General features: G+C 57.4%; 1 protein-coding gene across 1 annotated transcript in view; it reads right to left on the reverse strand.

The window, feature by feature from the left end:
* Positions 1-1,185: 1,185 nt before the first annotated feature.
* Positions 1,186-12,157, reverse strand: part of LOC116936872 (uncharacterized) — a 95,673-nt gene continuing 84,701 nt past the window's right edge. Inside the window, exons 15-16 of the mRNA XM_076059109.1 lie at positions 10,413-10,550; positions 1,186-7,644 (exon numbers count right to left, since the gene is read on the reverse strand). Coding sequence (XP_075915224.1) covers positions 7,492-7,644; positions 10,413-10,550 — 291 coding nt within the window. The 3' untranslated portion in view covers positions 1,186-7,491. The remainder of the gene's footprint in view (positions 7,645-10,412; positions 10,551-12,157) is intronic.

The following is a 12,157-nucleotide window of genomic DNA, read 5'->3' on the forward strand; positions in this document are numbered from 1 at the left end:
GCCAGTGTGTGTGTCGGTGTGTGTCAATGTCTGTGTGTGTCAATGTGTGTCAGTGTGTTTGTGTCAGTGCCTGTGCGTCTGTGTGTGTGTCAGTGTCAGTGTGTGTCAGTGTGCGTCTGTGTGTCAGTGTCTCTGTGTCAGTGTGTCGGTGTGTGGTGTCAGTGTGTCTGTGTCAAGTGTGTATGTGTGTCAGTGTGTGTGTCAGTGTCTGTGTATCAGTGTGTGTGTGTGTCTCCACCCCCACAACTCCCAATCGGTGATGGGGCAGTTGTGGAGAGAGTGGAGAGTTTCCCATACCTGAGCAGTGTGCTTATGACTGGCTCCAGTTTAACAGCAGAGGTCTCACTCCGAATCAGTCGAGCGGCAATATCTTTTCATCGGTTGCGTAACGCTGTGTGGAAGCTACCTGGTCTGTCGCTCCGCACTAAGCTTCAGGTCTTCTCGGCCACGATCATTCCCTCCCTTCTCTACGCTTACGAAACGTGGACCCCCCTAATAAAACATCTTCGCCGGTTAGAAACATTTAGGCTGGCCTGCCTACGATCCATCCTGGGTTTAACCAGGCTGGATTGTGTGAGGAGCTCACAAATCCTTGAAAGATCTGGGCAAGGTCCCATCGGTGAGCTCCTCCGGCGGGCAAGGCTGCGATGGCTGGGTCATGTAGCCCGCATGCCCAGCCACCGCATGCCGAAACAGCTTTTGTTTGGCCGGATTGAGGGGGCTAAGCGGGCTAGAGAAGAGATGGAGTGACGTGGTACAGGAGGACGTGGAGCTGAGTGGACTTGCCGATGACCGGTACCAGCGGTGTCAAGATCGGCCTCTGTGGAGGAGGCTCGTGAAGGACGCTACTGGGCAGTTGGAGGCAGTCGCCCTCCAACAACAACGGAGGGCGGAGGAGCGACGCTCACAACAACGAGCGGAGCGCCGGGTGGCTAAAGCACAGCAGGTTGGCACAGCAGGGGGCACAGGTGGTGCATCAGCCAGTCATCTCAGTCAGTCGACCCGTGGCACCTGGGTCTGCCCCGTGACCTCCTCCTGGTGCACCTAGCCTGGCACAGCAGCAGTACAACCCATAGCCCCTGCAGGGTCTGTCCCGTGACCTGCTCCTGGTGCACCTAGCCTGGCACAGCAGCCCTGGCGACCTCAGCGAGGCGTTGGCATTGGAGAGAGGCCACAGCAGGCGGAACCAGCGCAAGAGCTTTATTGAATTCAGCACTCAGTAGCACACCCAGTGACACACAGTCACACACACACACACAGTGACACACAGTCACACACACACAGTCACACACAGTGACACACAGTCACACACACACACAGTCACACACACACACACAGTGACACACAGTCACACACAGTGACACACACACAGTCACACACAGTGACACACAGTCACACACACACACACAGTCACACACACACACACAGTGACACACAGTCACACACAGTCACACACACAGTCACACACAGTGACACACAGTCACACACAGTCACACACACACAGTGACACACACAGTCACACACACACAGTGACACACACAGTCACACACAGTCACACACAGTCACACACACACACAGTCACACACACACAGTCACACACACACAGTCACACACACACACAGTCACACACACACAGTCACACACAGTCACACACAGTCACACACAGTCACACACACACACAGTCACACACACACACAGTCACACACACACACAGTCACACACACACACACAGTCACACACACATACAGTCACACACACACAGTCACACACACACAGTCACACACACACAGTCACACACACACAGTCACACACACACAGTCACACACAGTCACACACACACAGTCACACACACACAGTCACACACACACAGTCACACACAGTCACACACACAGTCACACACACAGTCACACACACACACACAGTCACACACACACACAGTCACACACACACAGTCACACACACACACAGTGACACACAGTCACACACACACAGTCACACACACACAGTCACACACACACAGTCACACACACACACAGTCACACACACACAGTCACACAGTCACACACACATAGTCACACAGTCACACACACATAGTCACACACACAGTCACACACACACACACAGTCACACACAGTCACACACACACAGTCACACACACACAGTCACACACACAGTCACACACACACACAGTCACACACAGTCACACACACACACAGTCACACACACACAGTCACACACACACACAGTCACACACACACAGTCACACACACAGAGTCACATACACACTCACACTCACATACACACAGACACACACACACACACAGTGTCACACACACACAGTCACACACACACAGTCACACACAGTCACACACAGACACACACACAGTCGCACACACACACACAGTCAAAGACAAAGAGACACACACACATCACATACACACACAGTCACACATACACACGGACACACTACAGACACACAGACATACACAGAGACACACACGCACAGACACACACACACACAGACACACGGACAGACACACACTACACACACAGACAGACACACACACTACACACACACGAACACACACTTCCCGTCACTCTACAGCTACTACTGTCGCCACACTATCACCACCAACACCATCACCACCATCACCAACACCATCACCACCATCACCACCACCATCACCACCACCATCACTACCACCACCATCACTACCACCACCACCATCATCACCATCATCACCACCATCACCACCACCATCACCACCACCACCATCACCACCACCATCACCACCACCAACAACACCATCACCACCACCAACACCACCACCACCATCATCACCACCACCATCACCACCACCATCACCACCAACAACACCATCACCACCACCATCACACTCAGCAACACTCACTCAGGGGTGAGTGTGGGTGGTGAGCGTGTGGGTGGTGAGCGTGAGTGTGGTGAGTGTGAGTGGTGAGTGTGTGGGTGGTGAGCGTGTGCGTGGTGAGCGTGTGGGTGGTGAGCGTGTGAGTGGTGAGTGTGTGGGTGGTGAGCATGAGGGTGGTGAGTGTGGGTGGTGAGTGGGTGGTGAGCGTGAGGGTGGTGAGCGTGTGGGTGGTGAGCATGTGGGTGGTGAGCGTGAGGGTGATGAGCGTGAGGGTGGTGAGTGTGTGGGTGGTGAGCGTGAGGATGGTGAGTGAGTGGTGAGCGTCAGAGCGTGTGGGTGGTGAGTGTGTGGATGGTGAGTGTGGGTGGTGAGTGTGAGTGGTGAGCGTGAGGATGGTGAGCGTGGGTGGTGCGCGTGAGGATGGTGAGTGAGTGGTGAGTGTGGGTGGTGAGTGAGTGGTGAGTGTGGGTGGTGAGTGAGTGGTGAGTGTGGGTGGTGAGTGAGTGGTGAGTGAGTGTGGTGAGCGTCAGAGTTTGAGTGTGGTGCGTGTGAGTGGTGAGTGAGTGGTGAGTGAGTGGTGAGTGAGTGGTGAGTGTCAGAGTTTGAGTGTGGTGCGTGTGAGTGGTGAGTGAGTGAGTGAGTGGTGAGTGAGTGGTGAGTGAGTGAGTGGTGAGTGAGTGGTGAGTGTGGGTGGTGAGTGGTGAGTGAGTGGTGAGCGTCAGAGTTTGAGTGTGGTGCGTGTGAGTGGTGAGTGAGTGAGTGAGTGGTGAGTGAGTGGTGAGTGAGTGAGTGAGTGGTGAGTGAGTGGTGAGTGAGTGAGTGGTGAGTGAGTGGTGAGTGAGTGTGGTGAGTGAGTGGTGAGTGAGTGGTGAGCATCAGAGTTTGAGTGTGGTGAGTGAGTGGTGAGTGAGTGGTGAGCGTCAGATTTTGAGTGTGGTGAGAGTGGTGAGTGAGTGGTGAGTGAGTGGTGAGTGGGTGAGTGAGTGGTGAGTGAGTGGTGAGCGTCAGAGTTTGAGTGTGGTGAGTGTGAGTGGTGAGTGAGTGGTGAGCGTCAGAGTTTGAGTGTGGTGCGTGTGAGTGGTGAATGAGTGGTGAGTGGGTGGTGAGCGTCAGAGTTTGAGTGTGGTGAGTGTGGGTGGTGAGTGAGTGGTGAGTGAGTGGTGAGTGAGTGGTGAGTGGTGAGTGGGTGGTGAGTGAGTGGTGAGTGAGTGGTGAGTGAGTGGTGAGTGGTGAGTGAGTGGTGAGTGGTGAGTGAGTGGTGAGTGAGTGGTGAGTGAGTGGTGAGCGTCAGAGTTTGAGTGTGGTGAGTGTGAGTGGTGAGTGAGTGAGTGGGTGGTGAGTGTGAGTGGTGAGTGAGTGAGTGGGTGAGCGAGTGGTGGTGAGTGAGTGGTGAGTGAGTGGTGAGTGAGTGGTGAGTGAGTGTGGTGAGTGAGTGGTGAGCGTCAGAGTTTGAGTGGTGAGTGAGTGGTGAGTGAGTGGTGAGTGAGTGGTGAGTGAGTGAGTGGTGAGTGAGTGGTGAGTGAGTGGTGAGTGGTGAGTGAGTGAGTGGTGAGTGAGTGGTGAGTGGTGAGTGAGTGGTGAGTGAGTGGTGAGCGTCAGAGTTTGAGTGTGGTGTGTGAGTGGTGAGTGAGTGGTGAGTGTGAGTGGTGAGTGAGTGGTGAGTGAGTGGTGAGTGGTGAGCGTCAGAGTTTGAGTGTGGTGAGTGAGTGGTGAGTGAGTGGTGAGTGTGAGTGGTGAGTGAGTGGTGAGTGAGTGGTGAGCGTCAGAGTTTGAGTGTGGTGTGTGAGTGGTGAGTGAGTGGTGAGTGTGAGTGGTGAGTGAGTGGTGAGTGAGTGGTGAGTGGTGAGCGTCAGAGTTTGAGTGTGGTGAGTGAGTGGTGAGTGAGTGGTGAGTGTGAGTGGTGAGTGAGTGGTGAGTGAGTGGTGAGTGGTGAGCGTCAGAGTTTGAGTGTGGTGAGTGAGTGGTGAGTGAGTGGTGAGTGAGTGGGTGAGCGTCAGAGTTTGAGTGTGGTGAGTGTGGTGAGTGAGTGGTGAGTGAGTGGTGAGTGTGAGTGGTGAGTGAGTGTGGTGAGTGAGTGTGGTGAGTGAGTGGTGAGCGTCAGAGTTTGAGTGTGGTGAGTGAGTGGTGAGTGTGAGTGGTGAGTGAGTGAGTGGTGAGTGAGTGGTGAGTGAGTGGTGAGTGAGTGGTGAGTGAGTGGTGAGCGTCAGAGTTTGAGTGTGGTGAGTGTGAGTGGTGAGTGAGTGGTGAGTGAGTGGTGAGCGTCAGAGTTTGAGTGTGGTGAGTGTGAGTGGTGAGTGAGTGGTGAGTGAGTGGTGAGCGTCAGAGTTTGAGTGTGGTGAGTGAGTGGTGAGTGTGAGTGGTGAGTGAGTGAGTGGTGAGTGAGTGGTGAGTGAGTGGTGAGTGAGTGGTGAGTGAGTGGTGAGCGTCAGAGTTTGAGTGTGGTGAGTGTGAGTGGTGAGTGAGTGGTGAGTGAGTGGTGAGCGTCAGAGTTTGAGTGTGGTGAGTGTGAGTGGTGAGTGAGTGTGGTGAGTGAGTGGTGAGCGTCAGAGTTTGAGTGTGGTGAGTGAGTGGTGAGTGTGAGTGGTGAGTGAGTGAGTGGTGAGTGAGTGGTGAGTGAGTGGTGAGTGGTGAGTGAGTGGTGAGCGTCAGAGTTTGAGTGTGGTGAGTGTGAGTGGTGAGTGAGTGGTGAGTGAGTGGTGAGCGTCAGAGTTTGAGTGTGGTGAGTGTGAGTGGTGAGTGAGTGGTGAGTGAGTGGTGAGCGTCAGAGTTTGAGTGTGGTGAGTGTGAGTGGTGAGTGAGTGGTGAGTGAGTGGTGAGCGTCAGAGTTTGAGTGTGGTGAGTGTGAGTGGTGAGTGAGTGGTGAGTGAGTGGTGAGCGTCAGAGTTTGAGTGTGGTGAGTGTGAGTGGTGAGTGAGTGTGGTGAGTGAGTGGTGAGCGTCAGAGTTTGAGTGTGGTGAGTGAGTGGTGAGTGTGAGTGGTGAGTGAGTGAGTGGTGAGTGAGTGGTGAGTGAGTGGTGAGTGAGTGGTGAGTGAGTGGTGAGCGTCAGAGTTTGAGTGTGGTGAGTGTGAGTGGTGAGTGAGTGGTGAGTGAGTGGTGAGCGTCAGAGTTTGAGTGTGGTGAGTGAGTGGTGAGTGTGAGTGGTGAGTGAGTGAGTGGTGAGTGAGTGGTGAGTGAGTGGTGAGTGGTGAGTGAGTGGTGAGCGTCAGAGTTTGAGTGTGGTGAGTGAGTGGTGAGTGTGAGTGGTGAGTGAGTGAGTGGTGAGTGAGTGGTGAGTGAGTGGTGAGTGAGTGGTGAGTGAGTGGTGAGCGTCAGAGTTTGAGTGTGGTGAGTGAGTGGTGAGTGTGAGTGGTGAGTGAGTGAGTGGTGAGTGAGTGGTGAGTGAGTGGTGAGTGGTGAGTGAGTGGTGAGCGTCAGAGTTTGAGTGTGGTGAGTGAGTGGTGAGTGTGAGTGGTGAGTGAGTGAGTGGTGAGTGAGTGGTGAGTGAGTGGTGAGTGGTGAGTGAGTGGTGAGTGAGTGGTGAGTGGTGAGTGAGTGGTGAGCGTCAGAGTTTGAGTGTGGTGAGTGAGTGGTGAGTGAGTGGTGAGTGAGTGGTGAGTGGTGAGTGAGTGGTGAGTGGTGAGCGTCAGAGTTTGAGTGTGGTGAGTGAGTGGTGAGTGTGAGTGGTGAGTGAGTGAGTGGTGAGTGAGTGGTGAGTGAGTGGTGAGTGGTGAGTGAGTGGTGAGTGAGTGGTGAGTGGTGAGTGAGTGGTGAGCGTCAGAGTTTGAGTGTGGTGAGTGAGTGGTGAGTGAGTGGTGAGTGAGTGGTGAGTGGTGAGTGAGTGGTGAGTGGTGAGCGTCAGAGTTTGAGTGTGGTGAGTGAGTGGTGAGTGTGAGTGGTGAGTGAGTGAGTGGTGAGTGAGTGGTGAGTGAGTGGTGAGTGGTGAGTGAGTGGTGAGTGAGTGGTGAGTGGTGAGTGAGTGGTGAGCGTCAGAGTTTGAGTGAGTGGTGAGTGAGTGGTGAGTGAGTGGTGAGTGAGTGAGTGGTAAGTGAGTGGTGAGTGAGTGGTGAGCGTCAGAGTTTGAGTGAGTGGTGAGTGAGTGGTGAGTGAGTGGTGAGTGAGTGAGTGGTAAGTGAGTGGTGAGTGAGTGGTGAGTGTGAGTGAGTGTGGTGAGTGAGTGGTGAGTGAGTGGTGAGTGTGAGTGAGTGGTGAGTGAGTGGTGAGTGGTGAGCGTCAGAGTTTGAGTGTGGTGAGTGAGTGGTGAGTGAGTGGTGAGTGAGTGAGTGGTAAGTGAGTGGTGAGTGAGTGGTGAGCGTCAGAGTTTGAGTGAGTGGTGAGTGAGTGGTGAGTGAGTGGTGAGTGAGTGAGTGGTAAGTGAGTGGTGAGTGAGTGGTGAGTGTGAGTGAGTGTGGTGAGTGAGTGGTGAGTGAGTGGTGAGTGTGAGTGGTGAGTGAGTGAGTGGTGAGTGAGTGAGTGGTGAGTGAGTGAGTGGTGAGTGAGTGGTGAGTGAGTGGTGAGTGAGTGAGTGGTGAGTGAGTGGTGAGTGAGTGAGTGGTGAGTGTGAGTGGTGAGCGTCAGAGTTTGAGTGTGGTGAGTGAGTGGTGAGTGAGTGGTGAGTGGTGAGCGTCAGAGTTTGAGTGTGGTGAGTGTGGACTCGAGGCGACGTTTGAGAGCTTCCTCGATCTCCTGCAGCGAGCGCTGGTAGCTTCTCTGCACTTTCTCCCACACCGCACGCTCACCAGCCTGCTCACCAGCCTGCTCACCAGCCTGCTCACCAGCCTGCTCACCACCAACGGGGCCATGGGGGGGGGGGGAGGGGGGGGTGAATAAGAGGAGCTGCTCTCCCATTGGACGATCATCGGCCCTCCCCCTGGCCCTGCTTGGCCCCAAGCGCCCACCCACCCACCCACCCACTCGCCCACCCAGCCACTCGCCCACCCACCCACTCGCCCACCCACACACCCACCCACCCACTCACCCACTCACTCACCCACCCACTCACTCACTCACTCACCCACCCACTCACCCACTCACCCACCCACCCACTCACCCATCCACCCACTCACCCACCCACCCACCCACCACTCACCCACCCACCCACCCACTCACCCACCCACCCACTCACCCACCCACCCACTCACCCACCCACCCACCCCACTCACCCACCCACCCACCCACTCACCCACCCACCCACCCACTCACCCACCCACTCACCCACCCACTCACCCACCCACCCACTCACCCACCCACCCACTCACCCACCCACTCACCCACCCACCCACCCACTCACCCACTCACCCACCCACCACTCACCCACTCACCCACCACTCACCCACCCACCCACTCACCCACCCACCCACCCACCCACCCACCACCCACCCACCCACCCACTCACCCACCCACCCACCCACCCACTCACCCACCCACCCACCCACCCACCCACTCACCCACCCACCCACCCACCCACTCACCCACCCACCCACCCACTCACCCACCCACCCACCCACTCACCACCCACCCACCCACTCACCCACCCACCCACCCACCCACCCACTCACCCACTCACCCACCCACTCACCCACCCACTCACCCACCCACTCACCCACCCACTCACTCACCCACCCACCCACTCACCCACCCACCCACTCACCCACCCACCCACTCACCCACCCACCCACTCACCCACCCACCCACTCACCCACCCACCCACCCACCCACTCACCCACCCACCCACCCACTCACCCACCCACCCACCCACTCACCCACCCACCCACCCACTCACCCACCCACTCACCCACCCACCCACTCACCCACCCACCACCCACCCACCCACCCACTCACCCACCCACTCACCCACCCACTCACCCACTCACCCACCCCACTCACCCACCCACCCACCCACTCACCCACCCACTGACCCACCCACCCACCCACTGACCCACTCACCCACCCACCCACTCACCCACCCACCCACCCACTCACCCACCCACCCACCCACTCACCCACCCACCCACTCACCCCACCCACTCACCCACCCACTCACACCCACCCACCACTCACCCACCACTCACCCACCACTCACCCACCACTCACCCACCCACCCACCCACTCACCCACCCACCCACCCACTCACCCACCCACCCACTCACTCACCCACCCACTCACTCACCCACCCACCCACCCACTCACCCACCCACCCACCCACTCACCCACCCACCCACCCACTCACCCACCCACCCACCCACTCACCCACCCACTCACCCACCCACCCACTCACTCACCCACCCACTCACCCACCCACCCACCCACCCACTCACTCACCCACCCACCCACCCCACTCACCCACCCTCACCCACCACTCACCCACTCACTCACCCACTCACCCACCCACTCACCCACCCACTCACCCACCCACCCACTCACCCACTCACTCACCCACCCACCCACTCACCCACCCACCCACTCACCCACCCACCCACTCACCCCACCCACCCACCCACCCACTCACTCACTCACCCACCCACTCACCCACCCACTCACCCACCCACTCACCCACTCACCCACCCACCCACTCACCCACCCACTCACCCACCCACCCACCCCACCCACCCACTCACCCACCCACCCACCCACTCACCCACCCACCCACTCACCCACCCACCCACCCACTCACCCACCCACCCACTCACCCACCACCCACCCACTCACCCACCCACCCACTCACCCACCCACCCACCCACCCACTCACCCACCCACCCACTCACCCACCCACCCACCCACCCACCCACCCACTCACCCACCCACCCACCCACTCACCCACCCACCCACCCACTCACCCACCCACTCACCCACTCACCCACCCACCTACCCACTCACCCACCCACCCACCCACTCACCCACGCACCCACTCACCCACCCACCCACCCACTCACCCACTCACCCACCCACCCACTCACCCACCCACCCACTCACCCACCCACCCACCCACCCACCCACCCACTCACCCACCCACCCACCCACTCACCCACCCACCCACCCACTCACCCACCCACCCACCCACCCACTCACCCACCCACCCACCCACTCACCCACCCACCCACTCACCCACCCACCACCCACCCACCCACTCACCCACCACCCACCCACCCACTCACCCACCACTCACCCACCCACCCACTCACCCACCACTCACCCACCCACCCACTCACCCACCCACCCACTCACCCACCCACCCACTCACCCACCCACCCACCCACTCACCCACCCACCCACTCACCCACCACCCACCCACCACTCACCCACTCACCCACCACTCACCCACCCACCCACTCACCCACCCACCCACTCACCCACCCACCCACTCACCCACCCACCCACTCACCCACCCACCCACTCACCCACCCACCCACTCACCCACCCACCCACCCACTCACCCACCCACCCACTCACCCACCCCACCCACCCACTCACTCACCCACCCCCCACTCACCCACCACCCACTCACCCACCCACCCACCCACTAACCCACCCACCCACTCAGCACCCACCTGTGAGTGGTGAGTGATGAGGCTGTGGTAGGGCAGTGTTGCCACGTGCTGAGCTTTGCTCTCCACGTCGCTCACCGCGTCGGTGAGCGTCTCACGGAGCGCTGCCGTGAACACGGCGAAGCTCTCCAGCGTGGGGGGCTGGTGAGCGGGGGGGGGGCACACAGGTACAGGTATAGGGCACCCAGGTAGCCTCTAGCAGGGCTGTAGGGGCAAGTGCTGTGTGTAGCGAGTAGCAGCACCTACACACACACAGACAAAGATCCCCCAGGTAGCCTCTAGCAGGCTGTAGGGGCAAGTGCTGTTAGTAGCGAGTAGCAGCACCTACACACACACACAGAGAGGGGTGGGTGGCTACCAGCACCACGCCCGGCCGCCTTTGTCTCTCCCCCAGTGCTGGCGATGTTCACTACACACCACAGCTACACCAGACACTCAGTTGAGGCTGAGTCGACCTAGGGGAGGCCCGGGACCAATTCAGATAATCGTCACCGGTGGTGTTGGCCGTGAGCGGGAATCGAACCCGGGTCGCCGGGTTCATAGCGCAGCGTAGCGCTAACCGCTACACACACAGTGAGACACACACAGTGACACACACACAGTAACACACACACACACACAGTAACACACACACACACAGTGACACACACACAGTGACACACACACACAGTGACACACACACACTGTGACACACACACACTGTGACACACACACACACAGTGACACACACAGTGACACACACAGTGACACACACACAGTGACACACACACACAGTGACACACACACACAGTGACACACACACACACAGTGACACACACACACACAGTGACACACACAGTGACACACACACAGTGACACACACACACAGTGACACACACACACTGTGACACACACACACAGTGACACACACAGTGACACACACAGTGACACACACACAGTGACACACACACAGTGACACACACACACAGTGACACACACAGTGGCACACACAGTGGCACACACAGTGACACACACACACTGACACACACAGTGACACACACACACACTGACACACTCACATACACTGACACACACAGTGACACACACAGTGACACACACACAGTGACACACACACACAGTGACACACACACACACAGTGACACACACAGTGGCACACACAGTGACACACACACACTGACACACACACACACAGTGACACACACACACACTGACACACTCACATACACTGACACACACACACAGTGACACACACTCACACAGTGACACACTGACACACACAGTGACACACACACACAGTGACACACACTGACAACACACACAGTGACACACACAGTGACACACACCACAGTGACACACACAGTGACACACACAGTGACACACCACAACACACAGTGACACCACACACAGTGACACACAGTGACACACACAGTGACACACACACACAGTGACACACACAGTGACACACACACACAGTGACACACACAGTGACACACACACACCGACACACACACACAGTGACACACACTCACAGTGACACACACACACACAGTGACACACACAGTGACACACACACACAGTGACACACACACTCACAGTGACACACACACACAGTGACACACACAATGACACACACACACAGTGACACTCACACAGTGACACACACACAGTGACACACACACACACTGACACACACACACAGTGACACACACACAGTGACACACACTCACACAGTGACACACACACACAGT

The sequence above is a fragment of the Petromyzon marinus genome, assembly GCF_048934315.1.
Source record: "Petromyzon marinus isolate PM22_M1 ecotype Great Lakes invasive population chromosome 84 unlocalized genomic scaffold, UKy_Petmar_22M1.pri1.0 chr84_unloc.2, whole genome shotgun sequence".
Lineage (NCBI taxonomy): Eukaryota > Metazoa > Chordata > Hyperoartia > Petromyzontiformes > Petromyzontidae > Petromyzon > Petromyzon marinus.